This window comes from Nycticebus coucang, chromosome 3 (genome assembly GCF_027406575.1).
Source record: "Nycticebus coucang isolate mNycCou1 chromosome 3, mNycCou1.pri, whole genome shotgun sequence".
NCBI lineage: Eukaryota > Metazoa > Chordata > Mammalia > Primates > Lorisidae > Nycticebus > Nycticebus coucang.
This window is the reverse complement of record NC_069782.1, coordinates 71814164-71836538: the sequence shown is the minus strand read 5'-3', so window position 1 is coordinate 71836538 and position 22375 is coordinate 71814164. Positions and strand designations below refer to the sequence as shown.

The following is a 22375-nucleotide window of genomic DNA, read 5'->3' as shown; positions in this document are numbered from 1 at the left end:
CCCCTGTGAAGGCAGCTTTTTTGTCTCAGAAAAAATTTTTTTGAAATGACGGAGCCACAGGTGTTTCACCCAATTCCCCTTTCCACTCGTCCCTTACCCCTTTCTTGGCCCTTCACAAATCCAGACATTGGACCTCATTTTTGCAAATATAAGCTTTTATTCACTGCCAGCTCCAGGATGGAAGGATGGGGCAAGTCATGCACAGCCTAGGTCTGCCCTGCAACACTAGGCATTGCTGGGAGGGGACTCAGAAAAGGATGGAGTGGCTGTGGCGGCTGCAGAGCTCCTATCAAGTGGGGCAAAGCAATCTCACCAGCCACTTCCAAGATGCCCACAAGCCCACAAGTCACAAACCATTAGTGGGGAAGATCTGGGGTTAAAGTCTTTTGTATCTGGTGCCAGACCCTGCATTCATGCTCCCTTGATAATGCCCACAACAGGGCCTGCCTGATGCTCCTTTCTGTCACAATTCTCCCCAGGTGATTGTGGGAAAGTTTTCTGTCCCTTAATGTACAGAGGTGATGATGCTGCCTCCAGCCTTTTTAAGGCTGACTGAGGGAGAAGCTACAAGTAAAAGCGCTTGGTACACAGTAAGTGCTTAATACACAGTCACTGGAATTAGTCTTGTAAACACAAGGAAACTGAGGCACAGAGTGGGAAAACCATTTTCCCAGAGCCACACAATGAAGCTGAAATTCAAAACCAGGCTTCGAGTGGGTTTTCTCACTTATCCCAGAAAGACTCAACACACAAGGGAACCCCTCAGAGGGTGTTCAGACACATCATGGTCAAGGGCTCACTCTGGTGGGCCTCAAACACATGGAATCTTGTCCAGGATGGACACTCTTCTCCTGTCTTGGCAGTGCCCTGTGAAGCTTGGGTCTCCCAGGGCATCAATACTCCCTTGTGGAGTGAATGACCCCTCTGCTTCAATCTGGTGAACACCTATTTGTACATCAAAACCCCAACTCCCACACCTTCTCCTCAAGGCCAAAGCCTGCAGGATTGAAGGCCTGGGGATGGCAACTATGCTAGTGGGAAGTGCTTTGGGGGAGGGGAATTGTTTAGGGACTCTCCAAATCACATCCATACTAGGCCTGCACAGGTGAGTTCAGCTTCATTCCCACAATTAGTGGGTCTTGGATCAGGTAACAAAAAAAGCGTAACAAGTACAGAAAAACTAGAGAACACAAATGCACACGACTTGTCCAAAGTGCTTCCTTATCAGCCCAGAGAGCAGGGTCTGCAGACAAAGTCCCAGGTGCCTGGGGCAAGCTGCCTTCACAGGGGCAGCTCGGTCTGTCTATTGCCTATAAAAAGTAATAAATTAGTTCCAGAGATTTGCTGCTATTTACAATGCTACGCTCATCCCCCCATTCCTGCTCCTTCCCCCCTGCCCCACCATTGACACCAGAACATGAAGGAAGTGCTGTTTCCACATTACAGCAAGGACTGAGAAAGGCTTCTTGCCTTCCAGGTGTCTTAGGCTGGTGACTCAGTCTCCATCCAGGTATGACTTTTCAGAAAAAACACTGCACAAAAAACACACAACTTTGAGGCCAGGGAGTGACAAGTGGGGAGGAATCAGTCTTTTCCAGTGGGTCCAAGAGCTCCTGACACAGCTTCAGCACCCTCCACAGCAATTTGTGGCACCAAGGCAGGTGGCCCAGTGGCCTCTTCGAGTGGCTCATCGAAGCTCACCTCTTGCACAGCCTCCTGCTTCTTGAAAGAATCTCGGCGCTCAGACAGGTGCAGCCGACGCATGACAACCAGCTCGGAGTCTGGCCCACGGCTGCGGCGCCCTGACTCCCCATCTAGCCGTTCACCTGTGCCCAGCTTGTCAGCTGACTGGCCCCGGCGCAGCCGAGGGGAGCGGGTGGGTGCAGGTGGGTGTCCAGGCAGGGGTGAGGGTGAGCGGGGAGCGGGTGCAGACACAGGTGGACATGCCAATGGGGAGGGCGGGATGCTGCTGGTGGACTTGCGGCGGCCAGTCTTGGTGCGGGGTGGCCCAAGTTTGGCAGCTAGGCCATGTAAGGAGCTGGGGCGGGTGTGGCCAGTGGCAGCTGGAGAGGCAGGGCTGCTGGAGCTTGGGGATGCACTGGGTGGGGATGTGGTTTCTGTGGAGGACAGGCACAGGTCTGAGCCACTGGCCTCAAAACCCCCGGCATTGACACAGGGCCCTGGGACTGACTCAAATGCCAAAGTCCACCCATTGTGCTTGGCTTTTCTGCCTCCTGTCCTGTTTCCTCGGCCTAGATCTGATGAACTCCTACTCAGTCATCAAAGTCCCAGCTCCTATACACCCTCCTCTAGAAAGCCTCCCCTGCCTTCCCTCTGAATTATTCCAGCTTGTCCATCCTTCCAGCCTGATCCTATCCCAGTGGCTGGCTGACTCTTGCAGAGTAAGGATGCTAGGGATCAGGCCAAGTCACTATCCTTTCCTGTCCTAGAACAATCTTTCCAGGATTCAAACCATGCTGTTGCTAGTTCACACACCCTCCCTGGCTCCCTAGTGCCCTCTAATTTAAGCCATGCTCTGGCCTGATCATTCTTCAAACCCCATTATCCCCTTCTCAGCATTCACACTCCTGTTTCTGAATTTGCTCACAATGTTCCCACTGCTAGATATACCCTTTCCAGCCCCTGCACCTATCTCTGACCAGCCCAGGTTGCCTTTTAGACTCCAGGAGCCTGGGAAGGCCCTTCCTTACAGTCATTTCTTTTCCTACATCATGTCACTACATTTACCCAAGAGACCAGCTCTTATTCCCAGGGTAGCCTGGGTTGTGTACCCACCTGCTGGGGCATCAGGGGCTGGGCTGCGGCAGGGTGTGGTAGGGCTGGGGGAGAGGCTGTGGGTGGGTGAACCCGGGAGGCTCTCGCTGGATGACAGTGAGTGGTGGAGTCCAGAGGAAAAGCTGCGGCTGGTGTGCAGGACAGAGGACTGCTTGGAGATCTTCTTAAAGAGTGACTTCCGCCTCAGGAAGGAAAACCAAGGTGGAGGGGCGCTTCAGAACTCTGCTGCCAGTCTCCTGACACCTGGCACCCTGCCAACCACTCACTATTGCTCAGCCCCACTGCTCACCGGTGGTCCTGGGTCTCCCGCCGGCGGCTCCGCTTGCTTCTGCGTGCCATGCGGCCCTTGGCCACATTCTTCCGGGCAGGGCCCACCTTGATGGATGTGTTCTCCAAGGCTGTGGTCCGCAGGGATATCTTGTTGCCACTCTGTGGGAAAGACGGTAGAGGATCACCTATGTGCCTCTCACCAGACCCACCACCTGTCTGGCAGCTGCTACAATGGCCTCTTCACTCTGGGACCAGCTGGAATCTACCACCCGAAGGTCTATTCATCCACCTAACTGATGGGAACCAGGAGCCAAGGGGGTCCTGGGGGTCACGGAGCCTGGAGAGGGGTGTGGAGGGCCGCACCTTCAGCAGCAGCTCAACGACATCCATGTGTACCAGCCCCAGCACAGACTCCCCGTTGATGTGGGTGATCAGGTCCCCAGCTCGAAGGCCTGCCTCCTGGGCAGGGCTTCCTTCCTCCACGCTCTGCAGGTGGCAAGACAGGGAGCAAGAAGTCAGAGGCCTGAGCCCCAGGTCTAGAGACCCTTGCCCAGTTGGGTCAGCTGTGGGACCCCAGCAAGCTGCTGTCTCTTGTGCTGCCTCTTTCCCTGACCTTGGGGTTTAGGGAATGCAGTGGGGAGCATAGGCCCCGAGGTGTGAATGACATTCTTGGACTAGGGAAAGGAAGATAACATACCCACTGTGCTCCTGCAGGGAGCCAGGAACTTAGTGTTCACCTGGGGTCTCTGTCTCTCTGTCCATCCCTATTTCTCTCACCCAACCTCCTCCCGCATAAATGACAGGGACCAAGAAGAGCTAGGTGACACTAGCTCTGTCCTCCTACCCAAGCCAGGCTCCAAAATGCAGCTCTGAGCAGGAAGGGACTTGCATGGGCAGAGTTGGGCTTGTACCCAGGCCCCTGCTATTCCCATTCAGTGTTCCCTACATCTGTCTCACTCACCCAGACGACGTGGTGCACAGTGTAGACGTCGCTATCACCCATGTAGACACGGATGGCCCGTAGGCTGAAGCCGTACTTCTTGCCTGAGCTGTGGATGACAATGGGGGGCCGCAGGCTGCTGCACACAGGGGACGGGTCTCGGCTTGGTGAGGAGTCGCGGGATGATGGGTTCGAGGACAGTGAGCGTGGGGACAGGGGGCTCATGAGGGGGCCACCAGTGCCATCATCTGCAAGGGTTCAGGGAGGGGCTCACTCACTTCCTTGTAGGGTACCCCATCAAGTGCTTTTCTCTCCCACTATGATGAACACCCTGGCGACTTTGCTATGGCTGCAATGCTCCAGCACAAGCTGTGCCCTCTACTGGGCACACTGTTCCCTCAGTTCTTCTTCCCCTCTCCTTAGGCTCAGCCACAACCTCACCAACTCAGGAAAGGTCCCCCACCCTGTTGGTTAAAACAGACGTGGACAAACAAATAAAACACCAGACTTGACCTTGAGCGTTACCTGCTGTGATGATTAGGGATAGGGCAGAGACGGAGGCCGACTTGGGCACGCGGCCCCCACTGCTGCTGCTGCCACCACCACCACCAGAGGAGGCCCTGGACTTCTCAGGGGCTGAGTCTCTTGAGCCTCCAAGGCGGCGGCCCCGGCCAACATCCAGGGGCCGAGGAGTGGAGTGTCGGGCACCAGTGCTGTTACTTCGGAGGCGGGCGTGGCTGAGGGCAGCTGCGTCAGCTAGGGGGTCAGTGGAGTCAGCCTAGTGCTCCTCCACCTTACCACTTGGCCCTCTACCCGTCGGAGGCCTGAGGCCCTTCCCTTCAGCCAACCTCCTGGCCTTTCCTCTTCTTGCACACCCTTCCCAAGCTATTTTCTAGACAAAGCTCCACTCTTCAAGTCCCCTCCTCCAGGAAGCCTTCCTCCATACCCAGTTGAACCTCTAGCTTCCCCTCTTGGCAGGCAGGGGTCCCATCCTGACCCTGAGAAGCTAGAGGTATTATCCATATGCCAGGGGCTCCTAAGGATAACTGAGGCTTCTCTGGAGCCCTTGCCTCTTTTATCTTAAAGCTTTAGTTAGTGATGGAGAACACCTACTCATCCTTGAAAACCCATCTCAAATAGTCTAGTCTCTGGAAAACTTTCATGACACTACTCCTCTTAGTAAAAACTTCACTTACCAGAAAGGTTCAAGGGCTTGGGCATCACTGGGGTGGTCGCTGGGGGTAACTCAGGCTCCCCCAGAACAAAGACAGGCCTCTTGGGGCCCACCGCCTCATCCTCTGATGAGAAGGCAAACTTGGGCATTGTGTCTAGGCTGATGGTGTTCAGAAGAGATGGGCTGGGCCCTCGTTCAGACTGAGACAGAGATGAGTGACAGGAGGAACCAGAGGATGTCCAGGACCTCAACCTGCAGGGAAGAAGACCCTGTGTCATCCTTGCCAGGCACCTGTACCCTAGGATATCCAGTCACCTCTCAAGGCTATATTTTAACTCTCAACCTGGAATCAGGGGCAATTTGTAAGTATAAGATGAGTTCCCTCTGTTTGTACCATCTATGTCTGCCTAGATACCTCCTATTTAACTTTTTTTTTTTTTGTGACAGAGTCTCACTTTGTCACCCTTGGTAGAGTGCCATGGCATCATAGCTCACAGCAACCTCAAACTCCTGGGCTTAAGCAATTCTCTTGTCTCAGCCTCACAAGTAGCTGGGACTACAGGTGCCTGCCACAGTGCCTGGTTTTTTGGGTTTTTTTTTTTCAGTTTTTGGCCAGGGCTGGGTTTGAACCCGCCACCTCCGGCATATGGGGCCAGTGCCCTACTCCTTTGAGCCACAGATGCCACTCGATGCCTGGCTATTTTTTAGAGACGGGTCTTGCTCTGGCTCAGGCCAGTTCTCGAACCTGTGAGCTCAGGCAATCCACCTGCTTCAGCCTCCCAAGTGCTGGGATTACAGGCATGAGCCATTGTGCCCAGCGCCAGCCACATACGCTGAGGCTGGCGGGTTCGGACCTTGACAACTGCAACAACAACAAAACAGCCAGGCGTTGTGGCGGGCGACTGTAGTCCCAGCTACTTGGGGGGCTGAGGGAAGAAAATTGCTTAAGTCCAAGAGTTGGAGGTTGCTGTGAGCTGTGACTTCACAGCACTCTACTGAGGGCAACATAGTGAGACTCCATCTCAAAAAACAAACAAACAAAAAATACTCATCTCTTAACAGTCATCCTCAACCAGACATTGATTGTTTCTGTTGGGCTTGGACTTTGAAGGATGAATAGGAGTTTGGTAGCAAAGGGTATTCTGGACTGAAAGAACAGTGCAGTGTGATGGTGCATGGGTGCTTTATGTTAGGCATGGCTAGGAATGCAGAGCTAAGGGAAATGAGGTTGTGAGGGGCCAATATGTTTGACTCTTTTCTACTGGGTCTCTAGGAGTTCCCGCGACATCAGATTTTTGTGTCTCTACCTTCCAGCAGTCTTGGAAGTCTACACTGCCCCAGCCTACTTACCGGATGTCAGCACTCAGCCTGCGGCCATAGTCCACCTCACTGCTGCGTTCCCATCCTTCCTCCCGGTCCTCACTGAAGCTCCTTTCAGTGAAAGTAGGAGTGGGCTGGACAGCCAGGAACTCAGAGCTGCTGTAGACCTTTTTAGAAGGCAATAAAAAATAACAGTAGCAACAAAGGTGGCAGGCAGTTACAACCGTGCTTGACAGTGGGCGTAGTCAAGCACTTCTGTGTGAATCACTTCCTTAAATTCTCACTCACCACATCCCTAAAGAGAGCAGTGTCTGTAGCCCATTGTACAGATGAAAAGACTGAGACTTAGAGAGACTGGCTACCAATGGGGCCACAGCTGGGGTTTCCATTGCTGATTGAAAAGTCCTTTCTGGGGCTCAAAGCAGAAAGTGAGAGTTATTTTGGATCAAATCATAAAGGAAGGAATTTTTTTTTTTTGAGACAGAGTCTCATTTTGTTGCCCTGGCATCACAGCTCACAGCAACCACAAACTCTGGGCTTAAGCAATTCTCTTGCCTCAGCCTCCCAAGTAGCTGGGACTACAGGTACCTGCCACAATGCCTGGCTATTTTTTGTTGCAGTTGTCATTGTTGTTTTAGCTGGCCTGGGCCAGGTTCAAACCCACCAGCCTCAGTGTGCATGGCTGGTGCTGTAACCACTGTGCTATGGGCTTGAAGCCTTTTTTTATTTTTTTGAGATAGAATCTCACTATGTCACCCTTGGTAGAGTGCTGTAGTATCATAGGTCATAGCAACCTCATACTCTGGGCTTAAGCAATTCTCTTGTCTTGACCTCCCAAGTAGCTGGGACTACAGGTGCTTGCTGTACCACCCAGCTATTTTTTATTGTTATTGTCATTGTTGTTTAGCAAGCACTGGCTAGGTTTGAATCTGCTAGCCCTGGTATATGGTATGGCCAGTGCCCTAACCACTGAGCTACGGGTGCTGAGCCATTCATAAAAAGTCCAGAACATTCAAATCATTAGATGGGGGGGCTGAGGGAGAGAGAATGGGGAGTGACTGCCAATGGGTACAAAGTCTCTTTTTGGGGTGATGTAACAGTTCTGGAACTAGACAGAGGTGGTGGTTGGGTAATATTGTGAATATGCTAAATGTCACTGAACTGTATACTTTAAAATGGCTGAAATGGTGTATTTTGTTGCAGGTATTTTATCACACTGAGGAAAAAGTCACAAGAGCAAACAGACAGATGTCTTGGAACATTTTCTGAGCAATAGCTAGCTACATCCAGGGCCCCAGGCTCACCTTGCTGAATCGATGGGAGCAGGATGAGAATTGGGGGATCTCAGTGGACGACTCCTCATCATTGGTCTCATCATCCTCAGAGCCCAGGTGGCGGTAACGTTCTGAACGTGCTGTGGGAGGGAGAGGTATGTGCAGCCTACCTGACACCCAGAAGTGGCCTGGAGGACCACGTGGCATCACAGTGGGGCCACCAATAGGGCAATGGTGGAACAATATCTGGTGTGTTTAGGGACTACAGAAGGTCTGGAGGCACAAAGCAGACATCTGGGAATAAATCCCCGCTGTGTCCCCAAAAGAAAAGGGACTGTGGGTGAGAGGATTCTTGTCTCTGAAAACCCTTGAAATGGGTCACATGGAATTAGGTGCATCTCAAACATAAAGGACTTTCCTCATTTTACAGAAAAGGAAACAGAAGCTCAGAGAAGGCCTCTGACATGCAGCAAGTTGTGCAGGAGACACTAGAGCAGTAGGGACCGGACCTTCCAGTGGAAAGGAGGGGTTAGCAGAGCACTCCTGGCAGGACCCCTTCACAAAAGCTAAGTGAGGTGGCCTACTGTCCTGTGTGACAGACCAGGCTCCATTTTTGGCTAGGGCTGGGCACCCAGGACAGTGAACCTGCTGGGGAGCCCCAGGTGACGATCTGACACATTTGGTGCCTTGGTTTCCCCTTCTGAAACCTGAGGGATGCTGTGGTCTTCTAAACCCAGATGCACAGGAAATCCCAGCTGGGATACAGCTGACAGACAAGCCCTGGATTCTTGGAAAAGTTCAGGAAGTAGGAAGCTCCAGCCTAGGGCAAGGTGCCAGGCTTGGGTGGAGCCCCTGGTAGACAGCCCCTCACCCCCCAGGGACTGTGTGACAACAAAGCCTGCCCCCAAGATGACCTCCTGCCACCAACTTACTGTCAAAGTAGCTTGTGTCATCCTCAGCTTCAAGCTGGGGTACAAACTCTGCTTTGTGTCGCAGAAGCCCTGCCCAGTCCAGGGCCAGGAAGAAGGGGTGCTGCTTCACTTCGTGGGTACCACCTGCAGACATGCTCAACTGAGCCCTGTGATCCCCTTCCTGACACCCTCCCAAAGACCTCACCCCCACCCCCACAGGATGGGGCCAAAGGAACCAGGAAAATGCAAGCAAAAATAAGCTGCCAGTTAGGAGCCAGAAGAAGGGAACTGAGCCAGGGCTCAAACTCAGCCTAGCCAGGCTCCCAGGGGCCTGCTTCTCCATCGGCTGCATTCTGGGATCGTACTACCTAGAGAAACCCCAGACCCTTAGAATGGCTGCTTCCTTCTTGAGCTCTTTTCATGTGTTTCCATTTTATGGAGCAGGAGTTGACTGTTCCCTAACCTCGGACCCAGCCATCTTCTCTCATGGTGAAGCCTCGGACATGAACATGACCCATAGTGGCTGCGTGAGTCTCAAACAGTCCCACAACTATTTATCAGGTGGTCAGGGAAACTGGGATGGTGGTATCCTCTGGGCTGGGCCTTTGAGGACTTCAGGACCCTCATGACTTCACAGGCTCACATAATTACTCAGACTTACTCAGCCTCAGCACCAGATCTAGCTATCTGCTATTTCTTCAAGGTCTATGCCAGTTCCTGGTGAACTCCTATGCATCTTCCAAAACCCCAACTCCAAGTCCTGTCCTCCTCCATGTAGCTTCCTGAGTAGAACTCCTGTCTACCTTATATCCTTCCCTCTATTCCCTGGGATACAGGAACTGACACAGCCACTGACCTGGATCCCACCCACACTTACATACCAGTCCCAAGTCGATCCAGTGGGCTCTGCCGGAGCAGCCTGGTGATGAGGTCCTGGGCATCAGCTGGAAGGGTTTCATCTCCATCTGGCCACATGATCTCATCTACAATGAAGGGAGGAAGTGAGAAGGCAGGGGAAGCCCTTTCTAGCACCTTCCATCACCTCCCCTCAATCACTTCCACTGGTCTCCTCTGCTCCCTCAATACCCCAGGTTTGTTCTCACCTCAGTTTTTGCCCTGGCTGTGCTCTTTTCCCAGAACACCCTCCCTCTTCTATCTCTATGGCTCCTTTTGCTCCGGCAGATATTTGCTCAAGTGTCCCCTCAGTGAGGACTCCACAACGCACTGCTTAATACAACCACCCTCCCTACTCTGCAGCCTGCCCCCTCCACACCTAACATCCATTCCCTCCCCTCTTTCTGCTTCTTCTCTTCCTGACACAGGTGAGCAAACCAGGGAACCTCCACCCAGAGCCCCAAGGGAGCTGAGGCTCAAACATGGGGCCACCAAGGCAACGTACCACTGACCACCTGCCCAAAGAGCTCCTCAGGGGTGTCTCCGAAGAAAGGCACACAGCCCACCAGGAACTCATAGAGGATGATCCCCATGGCCCACCAGTCTACTGGCTTCCCATAGCCCTGGCGGAAGATCACCTCTGGGGCGATGTACTCAGGAGTCCCGCACACCTGGGACACGTGGAATAGGGAACCTGAGGTCAGTCCCCTGCTCTGTGAGAGACCCCAGGAGAGATGAGAAGGCCAGGGCTAGGCTGGGAGTCAAGGGTGGGTGGAATTATAAAGTACCCCCATATCTTGGGGGGGGGGGAGGTCAGACTTCCACATAGTGGGTCTAGCCCCACACCAGGGCCACTTACCTGCTTGTCCACAAACTCCCGGGCGTCCTTTTCGATGTGGCCCTCGTAGAGGTTGGTGGCCATGCTCATAAGCCCAATCTTGGATAGGCCAAAGTCGGTCAGTTTGATGTGGCCGAGTGAGGTGATGAGCAGGCTGTGGGCAGATGGGCAGGTGGAAGGTGCTTGCTTAGGGTGCCTGGCCACTCCTGCCACCCTAGACCTTGACTCCACCGAAGCTGGGCCAAGGTCTGGCCGGGGCAGCCTGATCCTACCCCAAGAGGCGATCAGAAAGCACTGCCTGTGCACAGCCACGGAATCAAGAGAGCCAACTGGTCTTAGGAGTTGGTATTACAAAGCAAACACCTCTGTGCCCCAACCAGGTGCATCTGGTGCTGCTATTGAGCACCTGTTTTATACTCTGCTATTCAAACATAAATGTCCTGAGAATCACAGCATCTACCGTGTGTGTTAAAACATCTCATTTCATAACACCTACTGAGTGTATCTAGAGCGTATTTTTGTTCATGTATCCATTATCTCAACAAACTAAACATTTTGCAAGTAGCTATTGTTTACACCCCCTATTGAGAAACATATCCTGAGCACTTGCTGTATACAGAAGTATTTTATGCACCTTGTGAATACATCCATTTTTCAAAAACCTATGCATGTTGCTAGGCACAGTAAAACAGCACCTACAGTCCCAGTTACTCAGTAGACTGAGACAGGAGGATCACTTTAGGCCAGGCGTTTGAGTTCAGCCTGGGCAACATAGCAAGACCTTGTCTCTAAGAAAAAAACCCAAGCAATTATTTACGTACCATGTTCACTGCTAATTTTTCCTATGAATTTAAATATATAAATGTTTTGTTAAACAACAGAATCAGATGCACCAGCTTTATAAAGTCACATTTCTGTGTACTTCCTGGGCACATCTGCCACATAAAAATTAATATGTTTAAATAAAGATTTATTTATTACCTAATGTGCATGATACAATGGTATATTTCAGAACTATTAAGAAATGAGTATAATTGTGATGGATGTGTTACTTAGTTCAATGTAAGCATTTCACATTGTATATTGAACCAGTACCCTAAACCTCATAAACGCATCAATGTACAAAGTTATGATTTAATAAAAAAATTTAAAAAAATTAATTAAAATTAGACTAAAGTTAAAAAAATGCCAAAATAAATGTTTTATTTAGCACCTACTGTTTACCTCAGCTCTGTAAACAAATAATCCTGTGCATGTAGTATACACATCCACTTTTTTTTTTTCTTCTTCTTCTTCTTTTTTTTTTTAGAGACAGAATCTCACTTTGTCACCCTGGCTAGAGCGCTGTGGTGTAACAGTTCACAGCAACCAACTCTTGGGCTTAGGCAATTCTCTTGCCTCAGCCTCCCGAGTAGCTGGGACTACAGGCGCCCACCACAATGCCTGGCTATTTTTTTGAGACAGGGTCTCACTCTAGCTCAAGTGATCCACCCACCTTGGCCTCCCAGAGTGCTAGGATTACAGGTGTGAGCCATCGAGCCCAGCCTCCACTGTTTTTTTTTTTTTTTTTGAGACAGAGCCTCAAGCTGTCACCCTGGGTAGAGTGCTGTGGCATCACAGCTCACAGCAACGTCCAACTCCTGCCTCCGCCCTCCCAGGTAGCTGGGACTACAGGTGCCTGCCACAATGCCCAGCTATTTTTTTGGTTGCAGCTGTCATAGTTGTTTGGTGGGCCTGGGTTGGATTCGAACCACCAGCTCAGGTGTATGTGGCTGGCGTCTTAGCCACTTGAGCCACAGGTGCTGAGCCTCCACTATTTTTTTTTAAAGGAATTTTTTTAAAGCAAGTATACAATAAACCTTTGTTTATTTATTATTTTTTAAATTTCAGATTAATATAAGGGTGCAAATGATCAGGTCACATTATTTGTGTTTGTTAGGTAAAGTTCAAGTTCTAGTTGAGTCCTTCACCCAATAAAAAAAAGTAATGTTTCTTGAGCAACTACTCTGTACACAGGCTATGGAAAAACACTTCGGTGTAGATACCAGGTGTAGCCAGCAGTTTCCAAAATGAGGCCTTCCTTGTGCCAGGCCTGGGGCTTTCCACTATTAAGACAACTACCCTATTTCCCCGAAAATAAGACAGTGTCTTATTTTAAGGTGTGCTCCAAAAGACGTGCTAGGTCTTATTTTCAGGGGACGTCTTATCTTTCCTGTAACTAGGTCTTATTTTCGGAGGATGTCTTATTTTCGCGGAAACGGGGTAGTATTTCTTGAGCTTGTATAGGGCTTCCCAGTCTCTAAAAAACCTTCATCCTGGGTGGCACCTGTGGCTCAAAGGAGTAGGGCGCTGGCCCCATCTGCTGGAGGTGGTGGGTTCAAACCCAGCTCTCACCAAAAACTGCAAAAAAACAAACAAACAAAAAAAAAAAACTTTCATCCTGTAGTCCTAGGGACTTGGGAGACTGAAGCAGAAGGATTGCTTGAACCTAGGAGCTCAAGGCTACAGTGAGCTATGATGATGCCACTGTGCTCTAGCCTGGGCAACAGAGTGAGATCCTATCTCTAAAAATAATTATGATAAAATAATAAAATACAAAAGCCATATTCATTTCTTGAACACTGACTAAATCTGCAATCGATTCTTTTCCTCTTATGTAAATAAAATGATACAATGCCTGAGATTTGCTTCAAATCAACCAGTTTTGGTGGGGGGGTAGTTAAGAGGAAACGGGATTGACCAAACGTAGGTAGCTGTGTGGAATCTGAGTTAATGGGCACTGAGATACAGGGGTCCTCAAACTACGGCCCGCAGGCCACATGCAGTGGTGTGATTGTATTTGTTTCCGCTTTGTTTTTTGTTTTTTGTAGAGACAGAGTCTCACTTTATGGCCCTCAGTAGAGTGCCATGGCATCACACAGCTCACAGCAATCTCTAACTCCTGGGCTTAAGCGATTCTCTTGCCTCAGCCTCCCAAGTAGCTAGGACTACAGGCGCCCGCCACAATGCCTGGCTATTTTTTTTTTTTTTTTTTTGGTTGCAGTTCAGCCGGGGCCGGGTTTGAACCTGCCACCCTCGGTATATGGGGCCGGCGCCTTACCGACTGAGCCACAGGCGCCGCCCCTCCGCTTTGTTTTTTTACTTCAAAATAAGATATGTGCAGTGTGCGTAGGAATTTGTTCATAGTTTCCTTTTAAAACTAAAGTCCAGCCCTCCAATGGTCTGAGGGACAGTAAACTGGCCCCCTGTTTACAAAGTTTGAGGACCCCTGTATGCCTTGAATGGTATTCTCCACAGTTGACACGTTGTCATCCTAGGCCTGGTACTTCAGCTTTTTGTTATCTACTTGGAAATAGGGTCACTGCAGATGTGATGAATTAATATGAGATCATACTGGAGAGGGTTGCTCCTCATCCAGTATGACAGGTATCCTGATAAAAAAGGGGAATTTGGACATGGACACACACACAGGGAGAACATCATGTGGCCATTAGAATTATGTTGCCAGGCCAGGAGCGGTGGCTCACGCTTGTAATCCTAGCACTCTAGACGGCCGAGGTGGGTGGATTGCCTGAGCTCATAGGTTCCAGATCAGCCTGAGCCAGAGCAAGACTCTGTCTCTACAAAAGAGCTGGGTGTTGTTGTGGCGGGCAGCTGTAGTCTCAGCTACTTGGGAGGCTGAGGCAAGAGAATTGCTCGAGCCCAAGAGTTTGAGATTGCTGTGAGCTGTGATACCATAGCACTCTACCCAGGGCAACAAAGTGAGACTATGTCTCAAAAAAAAAAAAAGAAAAAGAAAAAAACAGAGCTTTGTTGCCATAGGCCAAGAACTACCAGAGGCTAGGAGAGGGACCTGGGACAGATCCTTCCCTGGCCCTTTCAGAAGGAGCACAGGTTAATAAGACACCTGATCTGGGACCTCTAGCTTTTAGAATCATGAAAGAAGACATTCTGTCATTTTGAGCCACTCTGTGGTACTTTTCATGGTGGCTCTAGCAAACTAATACACTTTTCTCTGGACTTTTGGCTGCATGTGAAATTTTCCAAAGTGAAAAAAGAAAATATTTTTTCAAGCACCTACTGTGGGCATCTATTCCTCCCTGAATTCCCTAGGGATGGGCACCTTCCTGCCCCATTTCACAGATGAGAGTCCTGAGCTCCACAGAGGCAGGTATTGTCTTGGGTTCTGACCTAAGACACTCAGAAGATCCCATTCTTGTTCCCAGGACCCCAGCCCATGCCAGGATGACCTTACAAAGGCCTGATGGGTGTAGATCTCTGCATCTCCTCCATCTGTGAAGAGTGCCCCAGTCCTGGCACAAGGTAGGTATTCAATGCATACTACACACAAAATCAGTTAAAATGCTGTGGGCCTGGCACAGTCACTGTGCAATAGCTGTTGCTCTGCACACCATTTACATAGCTGGTGCCCAATAAACACACAACAACCAAAAAATTGTGATATAGAAAACTAACATCAGTGTGTAAGAAGTTATTCATACTTCTCTCTGGGTTCTTTAGAGGATCCAGCACAGGCCCAGGTATATAGCAGGGGCCACATACATATGTGTTTTCTAAGTCACTTGCAAACTGCAAACCTGACAACATGCAAGGCTCTTAACATGTATGTTCATATTTCCACACAGCAAGCATTTGAGAAATGTGCAGTCCTTGCCTTGTATCCAGAGGGCACTCAGTAAATGGCAACTGAGTACACAGCAGGTACTCAACAAATACCAGAAAAGTGCTTTGAAAATCATACAGGGGTTACAAAGCAGGTGGCCAGTGTTTCCCAGTCACTCAGGGATAATCTGACATGCAGTATGTACTTGTCCGATGCTAGAATAAAATAAACATCCTGAGGCTCTCAATCCACACTTTCTCTTCCTTTCTTCCCTGTGCTGGCACACAGCAGGTACTCAAAGCATGCACAATCACTTCCTTCACATAGAAGGTCTTGCAAAGTGCCTGTCCTCTGTATGTGTGGTATAGCTGGTGCCTCATACGTGCATGCCTCTCGCTTTGTGCAGCAGCAGCTGAGTGCACGGCCCTGCCCCCTATATACACTCTGTGCATCTTAAGTACACATTCCTCCTCTTGATTAGTAGCACCTGCATAAATATGCCTCTCCCTACATAGAGTAGATGCCTGCTCTCCTCTCCTCTACACACACCCGCTGCTCAATATGTGCACACTCCCTGCCTGCCAGAGGCCTTGCTCCCACCCCACTCCCCAGGACCCAAGGGAGCCAGCTCACTTGTCCGGCTTGAGGTCACGGTGCACGATGCCGTAGTTGTGCAGGTACTCGAGTGCCAACACTGTCTCTGCGAAGTACATACGAGCCATGTCCACAGGCAGCGGCCCCATGTTCTTTAAGAGTGTGGCACAGTCGCCGCCTGGGAAAGGGACAACGTATGGTCATGGAGGCCCTGCCCCTCACCTTTTAGGCTGGACCCAATCCTTTCGCTCTTCCCCACCTTCTGCAAAGTACCCCTAATCTATTGGAATCAGAATGGAGAGTAGGAGGGCAGATTCTCCTGATTCTTTCTAGCAGGCCAATAGCTGCATAGCCCTTTCCCTGTACACAGCTGGTGTCTCCTAAGTGCATGCTCCCTTCCCTCGCCCACCAGTACCTTGGTAATTGTACCTTACCTGCTTGCAGGTCCCAGCCTCAGTCCTTGACTCTGCCTATTAGTTCCCCCTGCCTAGGATGTCCTGCCTTCCTTTCTCCCCTAGGGTCCCATCTTGACACTTCCATCTAGGCTCTCCTAGCCCTAAAGCCCCATGGCTGGGCCCTCTACCCCTTGGGGTTTCTGAGGGTTCCCCAAGCAGGCTGGGACCCTATGGAGGACAGAGCAGGTCTCAGCTTGGTCCAAGGAGGGACTTTCTGCCAGGCATGGGGGGCACGAGCTCCCTGTCACCAGAGGCATGCTAGCCTCAGTGACCATACCTTCCACATACTCCATGACCATACACAGGTGGCGGCGAGTCTCGAAGGAGCAGAACATGCTGACCACAAAGGGGTTCTCGGCAAAGGTGAGGATGTCACGCTCCACAAAGACTTGCTGGATCTGGTTGCGCAGGATCAAGTTCTGTTTGTTGATCTTCTTGATGGCAAAGCGCTGCCGTGTGTCACGATGTCGCACCAGGTACACAGCCCTGGGGGTGGGAATGAGGAAGCTTGTTGAGGCCTGACACTGAAGTTCCCAGTGGGTGCTATGACCCAACATGGGCCCAGAACCCAACTTGCCAGGCCTTTACCTATGCTGTGCCTGCTACTGGGGACACCCTTTCTCCTTACCTGGCATTTCTTCTAAAGCAGCCACCACATGTTTTTATGCTACCATCACCCAGAGTCATATAAATGAACTGAAAATGTCCCCTGTGTATTGGCCACTGGGCAATACAGTAGCTTAGCTCAAAAGCCCGCTGGCACCAAACTCAAATTTTTACATATCCAATTGTTTTGAACACAGCCCAAATAACGGAATTTAGTCCTGAGTGCCTACTTTGCATGCTCTGTGACACTGATAAGACAAACTCTCTGGACATGAAGACCTCAAGCTGCCTTGTGGGACTTTTTGACCCAGAGACTCAGTTTCTGTGTTGTAAGAACACACAAGCCCCTCTCTAAGCCCTGTCTCCCCTGGGAGTTCCCTTGCTTGCCTGTCAAAGTGACACCTAAATAAAGCTCACTGCATGCTACCGCCACTGTATGGTCATCTTTTTTCCTTGATCTGCCCCCAAATTCCTAGAGTCCCCTACACCTGGAGTAGCTAAAAGCCTGTCTGAGGGAACAACCTGGGTGTCATGTATTTCCACTTCCCTCTGCAGCCCTCAGTTTCCCTGGCTGCACATTCAGTAGTGAATATGTGCGCCCTACCAAAGTGGAGGCTGACAAAGGGGCCTCAGACATCTGAGAAATGGATCTATGGAGGATCCAAAGACTCACCCATAGGCCCCGTTGCTAATGAGTTTGATGGTTTCGAAGTCGCTCTCACATGGCTTCTTCCGTGACTGGCTGACCAGGGCACGACTCTGGGGAGCAGGAAGGGCTCAGAGTCCCGTCCCACTGCAGAGTCAGCCCGGCTTCTCCTGCCCTCAAGCCCAAACCACTGGTCCTAGAGCCCAACGTTACTTTTTCCCCTGTCCAAACTTTTCCAACTCAGCTTCTGAGATTCTGAGCTTTCTGCTCTTCCTGACAAACTCCTACACATCTTTCAAAACACACCTTTCTAGTGCCCTCTCCAGCACCACTCCACTGGACCACCAAATCTAGGAAATCCCACTTCATACCTCCTTCCCTGCAAAGTCACAGGTGCTTATTAAGTGCCTACTACATGCAAAACTCTCAGTAAGCTCAGCCCTTCCCATGGCCACCATGTCTACTCTAGAAAGAACAAGATAGGTGGGGCCCCAAAGCTCTGCAACTTACCTCTGGGGACTCAGGGGCTGGGGGCTGTCCTTCATCATCAAGGTGACTCAGTGGCACCATCTCTGCAAGATGAGGGAGGAGTCTCAAGCAGGGCTTTCAGGCCTCACCCTTCATCACCTGGCAATTTCCTGAGGGCCCTGCGGGTTGGCCTGGGCTCTGTGTCTCCCATGCTACTGTCATTGAGCCAAAAGCAGGAAGCAACACCTGAGGAATCTTCTAGAAGGGCCACTGGTCTCCAGGCATCCCAACCATCTTGAGGTGGCATTTGAGGACAACATAGCCACCCAACCCTGGAATCTGGGGCATTTCTCACAGGTGGCTAAGGGCAGGGCCACAGAAGGATGATGGAAAATGTGGTGGTTCTAGAGTCACAAGGGCTTAGGTTCAAATCCCAGCCCAGGCCTCAGTTTCCCCTATTCCCCTCCCTGCCGCCTCCCCACCTAGCTCACCCTCCAGGGGGTCCTTGGTCAGGCCCAGCTGCCCGATGATGTACTGTGGCAGGTCCGTCTTGATGCCCTGGCCCTCCCGGGCCTGACCCTCAGCTGCCTCCAGCAGGTGGTAAAACTCCTCAGGGTCAAACTCCTAGGGGTACAAGTCAACCGGAGCTTAGTTGTCTCCAGGCCTTTGCACCTCCTGTTCCCTTTGTCCAGAGCACCCTTCCCAGTGGCTATAGCCCATCCCCTGGGTCTTGGTTCCTAAACCTCCCTGAGGGAAGACTACCACAGCCTGTTGACACCCTGTGTCCCTCTCAAAGCCCTACATGATGGGAACTTTCAGTTGCATCTCAGCAGGAACATCTCAGGCCTGGTCTCAGTCTTGCCAGGCAGGACCCTGCATCAGCCATGCAAAAGGAACTCACCAAACATTCAAGGAGCCGTGCTGGCCGAGAGATGATGATCAGCAATTTCCGGACAAGCTGGACGATGAAGCTGACCTCTTCACTGTCTGAGCGCTCGTGGGCCTGGGGGAGGTGGGTAGTGGCATCACATACAGGCCCCTGGCCCTGGCCTACCTAGGGATACTCCTCTCTTCACCCCACATGCACCACACACATCCTGCAGAAGCCGCTCCAGCTTCTCCTGCATCTCCAGGAAGTAGCGGGAGGTGACAAGGGCCTCGCCTGACTTGGCCAGGCAGTCTCGGGCCAGCTCGATGATCTGGTGGTGAATGAAGCCCAGGACGCCATCAGCCAGTGCCAGCCGGGCACCAGGCGTGTAGGCCTCTAGGAACTCCTGCAGACGACCCTCCATCTGTGCCGTGGCCTGGGCAGGGACAGACAGGACAATTTGGTCAGAGTGTAGGGCTAGAGAGTGAGAGTCACGGGTGGGTAGCAAGAGAGGCACAGTCAGAGAAAGAGGGGATGGAGCTGGGGCAGGAGGAACAATCTCCTTCCAAGAACAGAGTCTGAGACACGGAAAGATAGAAAGGGACCGACAGGAGGGGGGACACAACCAGGAAAACAGAGTGCTGTGGAGAGACAGCAACATGGAGGGAAGTTGGGGTCTGCTGGCTGCCAGGCACTGCCTACCTTGGGGAACCTCTCCCGGTAAACGTGATTCATCATGACAATCTCATTGTCAAAGGTCCCTGTTGCACGTCCTGGGCTGAAAGGGGATGGTTAGTTTGTTGGTCGATATGAGATCTAAGACTGAGCCTGGGGGAGGGGGCAGGGACTAGGGTCACAGGCTAGGCACGGCAAACTCAGGGCCAGGGGTAGAGGAGGAAACTTGGTGTGGGTCTCCAAGGCAGCCTAGGGAGGGGCTGGGCCTGAGGCCAGAGGTCAAGACCCACCTGAGGCTGCGGGAACGGGGCCGAAGGCGAGGTGAGTGGCCCCCTTCTTCATCAGCCACACTCTCTGAGCTGCGGAAGTGCTTGGACAGGAAGTGCAGCTCGTCTGGTGTTGGTTGGAAGGGAAGCTGGTGGAGGCGCTCCCGGGAGGATGAGCTCGACTGGTAAGGAATAGGGGAAATCAGAGCCATGAGTTCATGGTCAGTGCCATAGCCAGGATCCCAGCACCATCCCTCAAGGCCCAGGCTACATCATGGCCATTAGATGGTGACTTCTTTCTCCTACCTGGCTCCTATGCATCCCTCAAAACCCAGTTCTGATAGCCCCTCCTCTTTGAAGCCCTCCCTGACTTCTTCCTTTGGCAGCCTCAACTCCCCCTCTGGCTAGGCCCTGACCCCACCAGCTAAGGATATCTGTAGTCCCCAGTCTGGGGACTCTTTGGGGCCAAAGTTGGGTTTCTCAGGGGCTCTTGCATTTCCCAGAATGGGGCACAGGGCAGTAGCCAGGATGTTTGCTGACTGCATGATTATCTAACACCTTGAATAAAACAAAGATGTGCCCTCCTGCCCCAGTATGGCACCTGCCTGTCCACCCACTAAGTAGGGCTATTGATACCGAGAGAGTGGAGCTGGGTGTGTTGGTGCCATAGCCGGAAGATGGGAGAGACGCGAGAGACCATCTTCTGCCATCTGCCCTGGAGAGGGGAACAAGAACAGATAGAAGGAAGCCTGACCCCTGGGGTTTGTGGGGACTAAGAACAGATACTATGGCCAGCAGATTCTGGCCCTGTTGGGGATAGACCTTCTGATAAAGCTGACAACAGAGATACAGTCTGACCACTTGTACTTCCGATGTGTTTTATCTTCGTTCATCCTTCAGACATTTCTCGGAAGCCTTCCCTAAGCCCAGCTGCCAAAGTGTCCCCCATTAAAGCCTTAACTGATCAACTGCAGTTGCTGGGGTCTACACTGGTTGCCCCCACCAAACTGAGGCCTCCCATGCCTCCCAGCACATGACATGGCACACAAAAAGATCTTCAATAAATGCTGAATGAATAAAAAAAAAGTAAGTGCCTAGCATACATCAGGTGCTCTGTGAGCTCTTATTAAGGGAATGAGTGACTTTTTTAGTGCCTTAATGATTCTTGGACAGGGCTTTATCCCTCTCCTCCTCTTGTTGAAATTACCTGTCTGCGCATGAGATGTGGCTGTAGAAGGCCATGCATTTGCAGGGAATGGAGGCCAGAGGGCAAGACCGTCACCATGCAAGGACGAGGGGAGGAGGAAAGGCAAATGAGGAGCCAGGTCCAGCCACCAAGCACATGTTCCTACTTGCCCCCTTGCCAGCTGTGCCAACACCATCCCCCAAAGCTGGCCACTGCTCACCTCCGGGCAAAGGGGAAGTTGATAGCAGATGCTGCTGAGAAGTTCCGAGGACTATCTAGGGGGCTGCTGCCTGCTGAGGAAGAGGCGGGGGAAACTGAGTCAGTGGGGAGTAGAAACAGGACACAGTGCCTGCCTGCTGCTCCCACACTCACCTGTCGGGACAGACAGTGGTGACAGGGGCCGGGAGAGGGTAGGTGAGGGCGTTCCTACCACCAAGCTCTTGCGGTTCCCACTGCGGCAGCTGTGAGGGAGAGGAGAGAAGGTCAGATGGCTGGCTGAGAGGACCATGTGCCCAGCCCAAAGCACACGAACAGCTGTCTCTGGAGTGGGGTGGGAAGGGTGGATGTGACCACTCCCACTCTGCCCCCAGGTGAGTTCCCCAAAGCCCTTAGCCCAGCCTTCAAGGCCCAGTGGGGAGTCATCACTTGATAAACATTCCGTATTATTAAAATTATTGCCAGTGTTGTCATCAGTGGTGGCATGAAGTGGTAGATACTGCACATGGCCAGGAGCCCATGGCCCAGTTTTTCAGGGTTCTGTGCTCAAAATCACATCCTACATCTCTGCCTATGCTGCAGCCACTTCTCCCTAAGATCTCCCTAAAATGACGGTCTGCCCCAACCAAAAACCCTAAAGACAATCTCTTTCACAGACCTGCCTGTTCTGCCCAAGATTTGCCCAGTTTTCCTCTCCACCTCAGTTCCCTTCTGGCCATCAGACTCCAGGCTCTGGCCTTGAGAACCCTTCCTAGCCTCATCTTTCTCCTGGGCCCTGGCCCCAGCCCTCACCTTGACAGAGGGAAGTTGGAGTGACACCATCCCCCCAACTCCCTCTTCCAGAACAGTCGCTCAGCAACGGCTCTGCTCAGGCTCTGCTCAGAAGCGAATCAGCCCACACACCCCAAGCCACCAACGCAGCTCAGTGGGGAGAGCCACATAGGGAGGGAGAGACAAGGCCTAAAGGCCTCAGCGAAGACAGGAATGTGGTCCCAGGCAGAAGGTTCAGTACAGGCTAAAACATGGGAGAGTTGGCTCATCAAAGGGCACAGGTGACAAGGTGGGCAGGGAGGAGCAGCCTAGCCTGTGCACAGCTCCATGTGTAGCTAGCTGCCCGTCAGCCTCAGTTTCCTCATCTGTATATCTTGAAGGATGAAACCGACAGTGTTCAGCTTTGGGTCTGGTGCAGGAGCATACATTGTTATCTTTCCCTGGACAATGCTTACAGGGCAAGTCCTCAACACATGCCAGTCCTGATAAGCCTCAGAGTTGGAAGAGATCAGCTGCATCCACTTCCCAGACTGGGAAACTAAGACCAAAGTTATCAGCAGCTACAGGGATTGTGTCCCAGCCT

General features: G+C 51.6%; 1 protein-coding gene across 9 annotated transcripts in view; it reads right to left on the bottom strand.

Annotated features, from left to right (window-relative positions):
• Positions 1–1100: 1100 nt before the first annotated feature.
• MAST3 (microtubule associated serine/threonine kinase 3) overlaps positions 1101–22375 on the bottom strand; it is a 37038-nt gene continuing 15763 nt past the window's right edge. For 4 of the 9 annotated variants that reach the window (XM_053583449.1, XM_053583445.1, XM_053583447.1 and 1 more), the window contains 25 exons: positions 21178–21266; positions 21026–21098; positions 20256–20334; positions 19644–19801; positions 19381–19456; positions 18905–19114; positions 18712–18813; positions 18302–18434; positions 17853–17914; positions 17370–17455; positions 16368–16576; positions 15675–15813; positions 10439–10571; positions 10085–10250; positions 9567–9668; positions 8707–8829; positions 7805–7914; positions 6531–6667; positions 5203–5432; positions 4532–4762; positions 4028–4254; positions 3430–3552; positions 3086–3225; positions 2797–2978; positions 1101–2117 (listed from right to left, as the gene is read on the bottom strand). In XM_053583449.1, coding sequence (XP_053439424.1) covers positions 1585–2117; positions 2797–2978; positions 3086–3225; positions 3430–3552; positions 4028–4254; positions 4532–4762; positions 5203–5432; positions 6531–6667; positions 7805–7914; positions 8707–8829; positions 9567–9668; positions 10085–10250; positions 10439–10571; positions 15675–15813; positions 16368–16576; positions 17370–17455; positions 17853–17914; positions 18302–18434; positions 18712–18813; positions 18905–19114; positions 19381–19456; positions 19644–19801; positions 20256–20334; positions 21026–21098; positions 21178–21266 — 3853 coding nt within the window. In that variant the 3' untranslated portion in view covers positions 1101–1584. Of the gene's footprint in view, positions 2118–2796; positions 2979–3085; positions 3226–3429; positions 3553–4027; positions 4255–4531; positions 4763–5202; positions 5433–6530; positions 6668–7804; positions 7915–8706; positions 8830–9566; positions 9669–10084; positions 10251–10438; positions 10572–15674; positions 15814–16367; positions 16577–17369; positions 17456–17852; positions 17915–18301; positions 18435–18711; positions 18814–18904; positions 19115–19380; positions 19457–19643; positions 19802–20255; positions 20335–20826; positions 20990–21025; positions 21099–21177; positions 21267–22375 lie in introns of those variants that run through there. The other 5 variants (XM_053583450.1, XM_053583446.1, XM_053583448.1 and 2 more) reach the window with 2 other exon arrangements.